This window comes from Triturus cristatus, chromosome 3_1, assembly GCF_964204655.1.
Source record: "Triturus cristatus chromosome 3_1, aTriCri1.1, whole genome shotgun sequence".
In the NCBI taxonomy this organism is placed as follows: domain Eukaryota; kingdom Metazoa; phylum Chordata; class Amphibia; order Caudata; family Salamandridae; genus Triturus; species Triturus cristatus.
The window spans coordinates 893,277,507-893,290,996 of NC_140583.1; the positions used below are offsets into that span (position 1 = coordinate 893,277,507).

At 44.1% G+C, this 13,490-nt stretch overlaps 1 protein-coding gene across 6 annotated transcripts in view; it reads left to right on the top strand.

Annotated features, from left to right (window-relative positions):
* The window catches only part of LOC146861244 (sodium channel protein type 2 subunit alpha-like), a 905,823-nt gene that overhangs the window by 800,605 nt on the left and 91,728 nt on the right, over positions 1-13,490 (top strand). For all 6 annotated transcript variants that reach the window (XM_085645403.1, XM_085645408.1, XM_085645407.1 and 3 more), the window contains exon 24: positions 152-289. In XM_085645403.1, coding sequence (XP_085501529.1) covers positions 152-289 — 138 coding nt within the window. The remainder of the gene's footprint in view (positions 1-151; positions 290-13,490) is intronic.

A 13,490-nucleotide genomic window follows, 5' to 3' on the forward strand; every position in this document is an offset into this window, starting at 1 on the left:
TTTGCTTTGTGTAACCTTAGTGAATCGTGTACAACTTAACACTTCAATGCAGAATCCTAAGTAGTTGGGAAGGAAAAGACAAACATAAAATCAGAATATGTTGAGAAATGCATACCTTAATCTAAACCTAAACATTCAGTGCTCTTTGCAGGTAGAGGAACAGCCAAAATATGAAGACAATCTCTACATGTATCTGTACTTTGTCATCTTCATCATCTTTGGATCCTTTTTCACCCTAAATCTCTTCATTGGTGTGATCATTGATAACTTCAACCAGCAGAAAAAGAAGATAAGTATTTTATATGCAACAATTAGGAGAACTACCTGCAGATATTTTGTGTTGTGTATTTTCCGATATTTAACTTCATTATTGATAAGTACAATTAATTCAAATTGCAATCTTGTTTTAGTATCATTTCACTTTTACGACATGATTGGCTGAATTACATATTCATAAAACAATGTACATGATTCAATCAAGGTTGTGATAGGCTTCTTTACATTTAGTTCCCGTTTTTCTTATAACAATTCTTCAAAATTGAGTAGCCAAAGGTACGATAACAGAAACAAAGTTGCACTCCAGCGATGCCGGTAGCAGAGTCAAAAGGCGTTTTTGTGTATAGAAACTCTGAACCAATCCAGCAGGTCCTAAGGAGAGTGACACCTCCATCAAATACTCATGTTTTCCTCTCCCAAAAAGTATCCTACAAACAAAGTAACTCGTTGTCAAATCAGAGTTGTACGTTTTTGTACTGTAATAATGACTGGTGCACCAAAGGTAAATATGATCAATATTCACTCTACACTGAAAATAATGTTTGCAGTCCTTCTTGCAAAACCCAAGCACATAATGTTCATAAGAGCTGCATTACTTTATCAAATAATAATGAGAGGCCTGATTTGCCGCATATCACTAAACTTTATTTTGAAGGGGAGGTCTGAAGGCATCACCACTGGATGCAGCTGCTGCACCCCTCCATATTGTCAATTCTGTCACAGGCCACAAGTTGGGCAAAGGACTGAAGTGGAATACCCCCTCAAGACAATAGAGTGGGGTGAGACAAATGTGTGTCACCAGTGTTTGAGTATGTCATAGGTATTCATAGGAAGCACAAGATATAATTTGGGATTAGAGGTACAGTAAACTGCAGGAGACCATCAGGGTAAACAAAATATGTCTGAGGATAAATCAGCTGCTTAACTGGTTGTAGTTTTTCATCTTTACAAAGAGCCTATCAGATATCTGTCATAATTCAGAGATGAGGATTGCAAACATCCATTGTTTTACCTAAGAATCGCAAACTGTTCATCAGATTGATAAAAAGATGCTGCACAGTTGTGGTGAATCGGGACTGCCCACAAACATACAGAAATTGAGCAAAATCATATTCGGATGAATAGAGTTAAGACAACAGTGAGGAGAACAATTTCCTGGTTTTATTGCAAGTGGCCAAGCAAAGGACCAATTGATCAATCTATGGGCCTGATTTAGATCTTGGCGGAGGGGTTCCTCCATCACAACGGTGATGGATGTCCTATTATATCCTATTGGATTTATATTTTGGCGAACGGGAAATCCTTCACCATTGTGATGGAATAACCTGTCCGCCGAGATCTAAATCAGGGCCTATGTGCTAATACAGTGGCAACTAAATAATTACTTTATCTGCAAGAGACACCAGGGAAACTAAAGGTAGAGGAAACAAACAGATAACATTGGCTGGATAGTATGCCTTTGTAAGAGTATTCACCACCACATTCATCTGGGATACCGACTCCCAAAGTTTGCCATTTTCTTGAATTGATTCCTGTTTTTGATCAATTTTTAAATTCATCCTTCAAATAAAGGTAAGATAGACACAGGACTTGCCCACGTCTAAATAAAGCTGCACTGAAATGAGGAACAATGCAAAGCCAAGTATGTTAGTTTAGATGGGAGCATGCACTGCACTGCCAGTCAAAGCCTTGAAAAATACTTATAAATCAGGCATACCCTATTGTCTTTTCAAACTAATAGAAACACTGCAGCAAAACAGTAAGGTGAGAGACCCATTGCATCATGGATGAGAATTGATACCACCATCACCACCTGAACACTCACCCCATTCCTGGAATGACAATATACTTGCTGGAGGAAGGAAAGGGTGGGCAATAAATCCCCCTGGACAGAAGAAGGAGAGAGCATCCATTCAGCATACTTTCAATTCCTGATCCTGAAATCAAAATTGTAGAAGTGTTGTTTGTTCTAATGTATGGACGAGCAGACAAGGATTCATTGGTTACTGAGATTTGTGTTAGAAACACATTTTCTGAAAGGAAGTTCTCTGTGTTTAGGACTGAGGCTAGGTATTGTTGAAGGCATCTAAGTGTGCTACTTTCACTTTATTGATTAAAGACCACTGAGAGTTCATGTATAGTACTACAGGCTGAGTATATCTCTCCACATATTTGAATACAGTGTTGATTACAATGTTGATCTTTTGAAGATGCAGTTTTGGCTCTAGACAGTTATCGAACAGTTTTAGAGTGGTAATTAAAAATCTTGAGAATCCTTCAGTAGAATATCCTGCTCCACAGGGATAATTTTCAGGAGGAAATGCCTCTGCTTGATTCATGTCTGGATTTCCCAACCAAACCCAGTCATGGGATGTTTGCAATAACACAATCCCAGCTCCAACATTCCAGGACCTCACAAATAATTGTTGAACCTTTCTGCCAACAATGAGTGCAGAGAACGCTTTTATAACTCAATGCACCACTACACGTGAGACCAAAGAATTCTATATTCAGTCATAATTCAGAATGTAAATATTCTTTTGACCACACCTATGGGATTGTAAACCCAAGGTACAAAATCAACAAGACATTTTAAAGTTGAAGGACTGGTGTGCAGAATGCACTGTTGAGGTTTTATCAAATAGTATTTTGGATTGCACAGAGTGTACTTGCCTATGTTAGTGGTATGAACTAGCAGCTGGCATTCTCTGAAGCGGGATTAAGGATGAACATCAGCTTCATGCAACTACAAATATAAGGATGATAACTTTGATTTCTTGTAAATTCAAAGCCCTCTTTAAATGACAAATGTCCAATGTCAGGGGCAAATTCATGTACATGCATTTTCTAAGTATACTGTTGTTATCCCTCTTTGGAAGAAAAACATTAGGTACTAAGACTGCATTATGCAGAGTGTAGCATGGCTTGAATACCATTGTACAGAATACAATCAGAAGTGCTTAGCCCGAAGATGTTGCCCAGTACGTGAGTTATTTTAAAATTAATTAGACCTATCATAAGGCATGCCACCTTTAAAATGCAAAAGGTGGCTGGAGTTTTCAAATTCACTTCTGCTGACGAAAGATATGACTCATATTGATAGAAAGTTTGTTGCAGTGTAACCATGTACGCAGTGTAACCATGCACAGACCAATAGAAACACACGCAACGCATCTGTCAATAGTGGAAAAATAGGAAAGAACTCTTTTTTGTGCTAGAAAAATAGATTCCTACTGAACACTTCCCCTAATAGAAACTCAATGGAGCTGTTACAAGACATAAAGGGCCCCATTACAATGGCAGTCGACCAACATCATAGGTTTACAGTCTGACTGCCAAATTATAATGTCGGTGGTCGGAGTTTAAACTGGTCAGTCAAACTGACTGGCTTTCAACGGGCTTAAAGAGCTTGTCGGCCAGTCGGAAGCTCCACATAATCCCTAACGGACAGCGCTTCTGCCGTGGGGATCATGATGTCGGCTTAAAACAGGCTTTCCATGTTGGGCTTTCTGAAATGGAAAGCATATTGTAAAGCAACTTTGGGGGCCCTTAGCAGGGCCCCTTTCCCTCCGCCACCTACGGTTTTTGCCCTAGGGGACACCTACGGTGCCCCCTAGAAAATTCCTGCACTGTGTGGCAGACACCGTGAGGTGCCTGCCACACTGTGCATGGATTTACACAAACTCCAATCTCTCCATGGGAGCTGGTGCTGCGGTTTCCGCCTGCAGAACAAGCTCCCATAGAGAAATGGTAGTTTGCGACTGCCTCATGTGCGGTCGCATCACAATACGGTGTTCGGAACCGCCAACCTATGTTCGGTCGGTTCCCACACCGAGACGGTGGAGCTCAGGCCAACTCCGACCAGCATCTCAATAGGGTCAGAAATGTGCACACTCTATTGTTTTTTGTTTTAAGGCATGAACATTTTAGACCTGTAGTCACTGTATTTGATATTTTTTTGAGACCATAATAATTGTTTCTTTTTTTAGATATAATTTAGGAAACTTGATGGCTTTCAGTGCACTCCCTTAAGCTGAGGCAGTTAACTAAGGAAGTAAATAGTAGAGGAAGGATATAGGTATGACAAGTGGTTGACGACAAATGGTGGCTAACAGACACAAAAGTGCTGTTCTGAAGATCTCGGCATGCCAAAGGGACAGTTACAGATGTAACAAGCATTTGCAATGTAATAGGTTTTGCAATTGTAAAAGTTAGAGCTGTTGTGAATTTTTTTTACTTTAGTTCTTTTATAGTCAGTGGAGTAGTTATATTTGCATAGCCTTATTGCAATTGGTATAAAAAGCAAAAGTAAAAAACATGGTCATTTTCAACACCAACATATCTAACTTTATATGTGTTTAGCCAGAGCTATATTTGTTGGACACGCAGAGCAAAGAACTATTTATCTATAAGTATGGTTATGTGCTCAATATATTTTTTGAGGTTGGACATGGGCAACTGGGGGTTAGGGGCGCTCACGGCATGTGAACCACAGAAGGGGGCAATAGGCAAAGTATACTTGCCACCCTCTGATCAATCAATGTCCCTCGTCTCTTGTACAGAGTTTTGTGCTTGATAAATAACCATACATTTAGACAGTTGACATGCACATGGAATCCATATATCCATTAATGCTAATATTACAGGTGAGCGGACTGGGTTATTTGCCTACACCAATGAGCACCTTTTAAAAATCTGTATGAGTGCATTTAAAGCCACCTTGTATCTGACAACAGGAAGCTGTAACCCGACAGCAATACAAATAGAAATTGAACGCCTGTTAAATGAGAGAGATGTGAAAGTGATGCTAGCACCTGACATACGGATATGGTTGTGGGGGGAGGATCATTACTAAACGATACTGTTGATATATTCTCACCTGTTGGCACCAGTCAGAAGGGTGGGGTCAGAGTATTGGCAGATATTGCTCAATCACAATGAGTGGATAATAATTAAGTCTGGGTGGTGAACTCCGCTCCGCTCATGGAGTTTGCGGAGATTTCCACACTCCACGTTACTATGAGCTTGCGGAGTTCCGAAAATGCGGAGCGGAGTTTTTTCCTCACTCGCGTTCGTCAACGTCAAGTTGGTGAGCATGAGCAAGGATAATAATAATAATAATAATAATAATATGAAATTTATAATGCGCTCAGCTTACCCGGGGGCATCCCGGCACAACAGACCAGAAGGAGAGACTCAGCTAATCACTACTATGGAAACAAGTGGGTCTTAAGAAGTTTCCTGAATGGTAGGATATTGGGCTCTGAGCGAATCTTGAGGGGCAGAGAGTTCCAAAGAGAGGCCACTTGCACAGAGAAACGCCTTCCCCCAGAACGAGCTCTTCTTACTCTCGCTAACTGCAAAAGGTGTTTTTGGTCCGAGCGCAGCAGACGTGGGGGTTTGTAAGGACGGGCCATGTTAGCAAGGATGGGGGGGCCTTTGCCATGTAAAATTTTGTGGGCTGTACATAGCGCTTTAAATTTCACCCGCTCCTTCACGGGGAGCCAGTGAAGCGCTTTGAGGGCCGGAGCAGCAGACTGCCTTCTGGGAACATCCATAAGGACTCTCGCAGCTGCGTTTTGCACCTGTTGGAGGGTTTTGAAGGTCGCTTCAGGAGCACCGAGAAACAGCGCATTCCCATAATCGAGCCTCGATAGAATCAGGCCACGTATCAACAGCTTCCTTGCTGGATCAGGAAGCAGAGGTAGCACCTTTCGGGCTGATCTCAGTAAACCAAAGCAAACCCCTGCGGTCTTCCTGGCATGAGTCCTAAAGGACAGGTCTTCTTCCAACCATACTCCCAAGGACTTGATCTCCTTCTTGGGGGATGGTGGGTCACCAAGAGACCGGGGCCAGCAGCTCGCAATAATGGAGGGGCTGGAATTGCCCAGGAGCATCAGCTCGGTTTTACCTCCATTAAGCTTTAGGGCGGAGATAGACATCCAACGATAAACATTGGCAAGGCAGTCGTGTAACACCTCAGGTTGTTCCGCCAGCTGAGTGAGGCCCACCACCAGCTGAGTATCATCAGCGTAACTGACGATCTTCACCCCTGAAGGGGCGACCACTCTTTCAAGTGGAGTCATATATATATTAAATAGGGTAGGGCTCAGCGATGAGCCCTGCGGGACTCCACATTGAAGAGGGATTAGGGCAGATTGCTCTGACCCTTCCCAGACTTGGTAGAAACGGTCAGAAAGAAAAGATCCCAACCATTTCAGGGCCGTCCTTGAGACACCTACCTCTGACAGACGTTGGAGGAGCACCTGATGACTCACGGTGTCAAAGGCAGCACTCAAGTCCAGGAGGATCACTGCCACTGACCCTCCTGTATCTAGAGTGCTCCTTGCCTCCTCCACTACTGCCAGCAAGGCAGTGTCTGTTCCATGGCCGGGGCGGAAACCAGTCTGGGAATCTCCTAGCAGGTGGTTAGACTCAAGATGGTGAGAGAGCTGACGGTTGACCAACTTCTCTGCAATTTTAGAAAATCCAGGCAGAAGTGAAATTGGCCTGAAGTTGGTCAAATTGGATGAATCCAGTCCTGGTTTTTTCAATAGGGCTTTCACCACAGCCTTTTTCCATCTCTGGGGCACTGTGCCCTGAGCGAGTGAAAGGTTCAAGAGATCAGTCAGAGGAGTTGACAAGGTGTTAGCCACGAGCTTAAGATGTTTTATGGGAACTGGGTCACTCGGGGAGCCACTCTTCATCTCCAACAAGACTTTTATCACCTCTTCTTCCGAGAAGGGGCCTAAAGATGCTAGCTCAATCGAGCGACTTGTGAGGCTAGTAACCGGTTCATGGCTTTGAGGAATAGTGGGTAAGGAGGATAAGATTTTCTCTATTTTTGAATGGAAGAAGCTGGCCAGTTCCTCACATTTTTCTTTGGGATTATCATGCAACACTGGAGGGACCGGGGCTTTCAGAAGTTCCTTGAAGATTTTAAACGATTCTCCAGAAGAATTGCTTGCTCTCTCAATCCTGTCGCTAAAGAAAATATTTTTAGCGTCCTTCAGTGCGCTTTTATATTTCCTCAACTCCCTTTTGTAATTGGCCCGGCTTTCTTTCGTCTGCTCTCTCCTCCAAGCACGTTCAAGCCTTTTACAAGAGGTTCTGATACACCTAAGTTCGGGGGTATACCAGGGGGCAGAGCCAGTTCTTCTCTCCCTGACAAGCCTCCTTTTATTCGGGATCAGTAAGTCCAGAGAGTTAGTCAGCCATTCGCCCAAGAGCTGATCAGCGGTGTTGGGGTCACAATATGTTGTCTTGGTGCGGGGTCTCTCCGGTTCCCCAGCAACCAGCTAAACGGAATGAGATGGTGATCGGTCCAGGGGAGAGCCAACATCTGGAGAGCCTGTAGGTTCGCAGAATTAGCAAAAACCGCATCAAGCTGATGACCTCTAATATGAGAAGCTCCCATATTAACGAGATGTAGGTCCAGTGCCCCGAGCGAACTTAGAAAATCCCTTGCTACTACGTCATTGGGGGTCGTCAAAATGAAAGTTGAAGTCCCCAAGAATGACAAAGTTGGACGAGGCAGCAGCCAGTGGGATAACAGCCTCCATGAAAGAATCCACAAAGTTCCCTAGCGTAGCGGGAGGCCGATACACAAGGAGGCCAGCAATAGAGACAGTAGAGGAGACGCGAAGGGTAAACTGACAACTTTCGGCGTTGTTGATGCCGCAGTCTACTGCTTTGCATAAGAATGTGTCTCTGTAGACAATGGCCACTCCACCCCCTCTCCCATCCGGCCTATCAAGATGGAACATGAGGTATCCCGGGGGGAGAGCGTTGACAATGTCGGGGTCGGAACCTGTAGTCAGCCACGTTTCCGTCAGGAATAAGACATCCAGACTATGGTCCAAAAGGATGGAGTGAACCTCCGTGGCATGACAAGGCAGTGATCTGCAATTAAGCAGAGCCATAGTCAGTGAGTCAGGGTCCTTGCATGTGTTATGCGGGCGACAGGCAAGACAATGTTTAGATGCGGAACCCTCAATCCAATAATAGCAACAGCTGGGGTGTCTAGCCGTGCGTAGAGCAAGCAGTGTGTCCCACGAATACCTGTGAAAGGGGGTCCGAGGGCTAGAAGAGTTAAGCAGAGTGGTATGCCCTAAGCCCGTCTGGGCCCGTACGGGCACAGACGGGCTAGTCTTTGGCGTGTCTTCGGCGTGCTGAAGGTGTGCCCGCTGCGCTCGACCGCTGCGCTGTCGAGTTGTGTGCATGGTAATGAGGTGGAGGAGGAGTGGGCGAGGCTAAAAGCGATGGGCGTGGCCCCAAGTCACGTGGGAGCTTAACGCTGAAAAGGGATATTGATCTTCCCTTATAGGCGCTCGCTCTCTAAACAATGTGCAGTTTTAAAAAAAAACACAGAAAACGAGTGTGCAGTCACAAGGAATAAAAGCAGTTTAGACAGAAGAAAACCCCGGCTTCCGCCTCAGGGTTCTATCAGGTCAGCACCGGCTGCTTGCTCAGCCCGGCATTTTGTACTTCCTGGGTGGGCGAGGCTAAAAGCGATGGGCGTGGCCCCAAGTCACGTGGGAGCTTAACGCTGAAAAGGGATATTGATCTTCCCTTTCAGGCGCTCGCTCTCTAAACAATGTGCAGTTTTTTAAAAAAACACAGAAAACGAGTGTGCAGTCACAAGGAATAAAAGCAGTTTAGACAGAAGAAAACCCCGGCTTCCGCCTCAGGGTCCTATCAGGTCAGCCACCTTCCAGCGAGATTTTTCCTCTTTAACGATCGTCAACATCGATCACGAGCATGGAAAATCAACCTCCTGGTGAGATTTCTCAATGCAGGCGGTCAGATTTCATGTGTATGCTCGGGATCGCTCACTTTGAGAAACTGCCCGTTTGCATTGAGAAAGCTGCCGTTCGAGTAAAAATGTACTCGAGCAACAAAAAAGAAGCAGCGCCCACTTGCGCTCTGCATGGTGCTGTTTGCAATAATTGCACAGTGCAGGCAAGCACCTGGCATTGAAAATAACTGCAAACAGCATTTATTCAATGCACTCTGCCTCTTGCGGAGCTTCGCGTAGTGCTTCGGAGTTTTTTTGCACTTCGCGGAGTTCCGCATAGCAGAACTCCGCGAACTCCACCCAGGCTTAGTAATAATATGCCCTCCCATCACATTACAACACCTGATAAAAGTGGCAGAATAACAGGATACTGATCATTAGTAAGCACTGGGTATTAATACACATGCCACCACCCCTAATCGCTTTTTATTAAGAATGGGTGGAATTGGTTATTGGTGGGTATTTGATTATTATCAAACACTGGATGTTGACATACCCCTCATTGCCGCTTGAGCAGGAAAGGAGAGTATGGTTATAAATGTAATGGGCATGTGACTGGGTACTATAAAATATTACATATTGCTTCCTGCAATCATCATGTTCTCCAGCTCTCTTGGCGATATTGGATAACCTAAGAAGTTAGATACAGACTCAAACCAATGTATATAAAGGATCTGGAAAGGTTTTGCTTAATTGGGTGAATAGGCGTACAGACTAGATATTAGTCAGTATAGGTGATGAATTTGTATTGTACCTCCTCAGATTAACTACTGGTTAAGGCAAACAGTAACATATAAGGAATATTAAAAGCTTGTGGTCGGTATTATAAAGAGGTGGGTACCAACACATCATCTGATGCCCCCCTCCCCTGTAGTTGAAGCTGGCTGGCTAAGAGAGCAGCGAGGTTCCTGCTTTGGGCAGTAAATTGACAACTACTGATCGGTATGTGAGTCGCACAGCTAACAACTAATTTTAGCACCCACTTAGTTGAAATATCAAGATTTATTGGCAAATTATTAATAATTTGATCTGTACTGATAAGCAATAGGTATCTATTTTCCCTCACCTGTTCCATCGCTGTTGGAACCTGACAGGGCGGGCGAGTTGAGCTTTGGCCTCTTGGCGGACAGAGGGCCCTGCTCCGCCACATTCCCCTCGATCCTCAGTCAAAAGGTGCAATTTTCTTCTAGCGAACAAATGGGCGTAACCCCTGCAGAAGACCTTTTGGTGAAGAGAGTGAAGGGGCCTTTGCTAAAGCTTACTCTATGTGCTCTACAATTTCTAATATCTCCTCTTGTGTGGCTCTGGGTACTAGGACTGCATATGATGTTGTGGCTTCTGATGTGCAGGAAAGGCCGAAGGTGTGGGTGAGAGCAGTTACCTTATTAAAAGCCTCCAACAATTCCGGGAGTGAAACATGGGGAGGGGGTTGGGGCTGTTCGACACCAAACGGAACAGACTAAGTCTGTTGTTATGTAAAGCAGCATCCAGTATCCTTGACCGCATGGTGACAGTCACAGTGCCTGTCATAATACAGGGCATGAGCGTGTCGTGGAGTGGAACTGCTGTACCTTTCTCTGTGTGAGGTTGAGAAGGCAACACTTTAGCACATAAGTAAGTCTGACTATCACATAGCAGACATGACTTTTACTTGAAGGCGCTTAGCTCCTAGACATACATATACCTGTGAAGAATAGACGCTTTATCTTATAGTGTGCCCCTGGACTCCTAATACATTAGTAGAGGTCTCTCAGGTCAACCTTGAAAATTAGCGATGCATATGTCCAAAACACTTGTTCCACTGCCTGAAACAGTATTTTTATTACCGTCATTGTAAACATTTTTATGGTGCAGACACCAGTTCAGTGGCATCACGGCCAGAGCTGCCGGATCTAGAGCTGGGCAATCCAGTTTGAGGTTTGGAGCAGCTTAAAATCTTGTGATTCTGGGTGAATCACAATATTGTTTTAAAAAAGGCAATTACTGAAGGCCATCATCCAATCCCGAACTTAAAATGCCTACATCTGCTAAAAGCAGCACCAAAAGAATGGAAGACCATATGGCGTAACAGCTACGGCTGCCAGCTTTGGAGCTGAGGAGCAGCATTCGAGTCTCCAGATTGACTCAACATCCGATTCTGGGCTAATTACTAGATTTGCTGTGCCAAATGTAAACTAATAGTTTAAGCGGTGCCTGCTAGAAAGTCCTCGAATAGAGTTATAAGCCACTGTAAAAAAGCATCGGCCAATGCACGAAAATGAGCTACAGCCATTGGAACTGGAGGAAAAGTAAGTGGGCCGCACAGGAACCAATGAAAAGCCAGAAAAGAGTGGAGGAGTGATGTAAACCCTTAGCAGGCCATACCTGAAAAACAAGCCCAATCTCCCTTAAAAGGAAGCCCAAACTAAGCAAATATGCTACTAGAGAAAGCCAAATGACAGTTGAGATCAAAAAGTGCAAAATGCCTAATTAAAAAAATACAAGCAATGGTAGTGGAGCCATGGTGGGGGAGGCAGCAGGAAAAAAGGTAGCAGTAACACAATTGTGGCATTAGGAGGAGGTGGTAGTAAACAATATATATTTGAATGAAAGCAGCTGGGGAGCTGAAGCTAAACACAGACAAACAGTAACAAAGTAGGAAACCAAGAAACAATATTCCTCCAAAGAACAGTTAAAGAACCACAGCGGAATGAGATAATACTAAGTCCCTGCACCATGGGAGGAACTGAAGAGTGAAAGGAGGGACAAAGAGGCAGGACTAACCACTAGCAAGCAAGGATTTTTAAAGGACACTGATATAGATAAATAAAAAGCACACAAAGGGGATGGACCTGAAACACACAGACTGATCATGCACTGTCTCACTTGACCTAAATAGGGGCTTTGCACAACTTGGTTGCGAAACAGAAATTACCCTACATAGGTAAGGACTGTACACCTGATGCCTCAAATCTGCAAACACCTTAAGAGAGATTGGTGTGCCACACTATGAAATGCTTCAGACAACAGGGTGTCAGTCCAAACAGAAATCAAATTACGAGTGCACTGTGGAACAATACTGGGCTGTAGACCAGTGGGCTAAGCAACATCCAGTAGGATGATGAAATAAATAAATGAATCACAGACAAGTTGGCATACTCTGTCATGCAGAAAATGCTAGGGATGCTTTTCCAAGGGAACCTAAACTAGCACCATCTCTGCAGTGAGACTTGCCAATAGGGAATGGGCTGGAAGGAAGGGAATGAAGGCAGAAATGTAACTTCAGAAATTAGATTGTACACCAAAGATAAAGGACATTGATCCATTACAAAGTACCTGACACCTCAAACTAATGAGAAGGCAGTGGGACAATAAAAGAAAACAACAAGACTCGGAGTGGCTACACGTCTTTTCCTTGCTAAACAGGCTGAGTTCTGGGCATACATTAACAAGCTCTCTGGTCATGGCCAAGACAGGTGCAATGTGGTTGCTAGTGATATATGGATAACCCATGTAACAACATTATATTGTGATGCACAAAACCTTTGATCTGCGCACAACCAAGAGCTCTCCTCCATCATCGCTCTGCTCAAAATTCCATTAGTAGACGCAGAAGACAAATCCGGATTGGCAGTGGTAAGGAACACATCAAATACGGAGATACCTCCAGAAGCCCTGCTCACAGGGAAACGCGTGACAACAATCTTAAAAAAAATTAGAAAGGATGGGGCACCAGGCCCTAACGGGTTACCAGGGCAATTGTTCAAAGAAGACCGCGACTTCTGGAGTAGCATACTCATGCCGCTCTACCAGCATTGTCTGGCAAATTCAACAATTCCAGAGACTTGGAAAGGATCTTTACTACAACCTATCCATAAAAAGGGAAATACCGGGGACCCCTCAAACTACAGGTTGATAGCCCTTTTAGACATTGAGGCTAAAGGTTATGCTAGTCTCCTTCTACAAGACCTGCAGACTTAGGCTGATGAAAATGAAATCCTACCAAGCTGCCAAAATGGCTTTAGGCCAGGAGCGTCCACAATGGATAATATTTTAGCCCTTGCTTACATGATAGAACAGACTACCCAGAAAAAGTCTCTCCCTCTATTTGCATGTTTCATGGACTACTCCGCGGCCTTCAACGGAGTTAATCGGAGTCTGTTGTGGCGGAAACTACAAGGCTGGGTGATACCAGAGACTCTTTTAAAGGCAATAATTAGCCTCTATACTGGAACCTGGGTACGGGTGAAAATTTCAATGAATTCTGCTACCTAAAGATTCCAACAGACCGTGGTTTAAAACAAGATTGCGTATTGGCACCTTTGCTTTTTAACTTATACACGGCAGACCTTGCCAAAACAGTCCTCAATGCAAATCTTCTATCTCCGAAAATTGGCTCAAACAGATTATTTTTAATACAATATGCTGACGATATGGT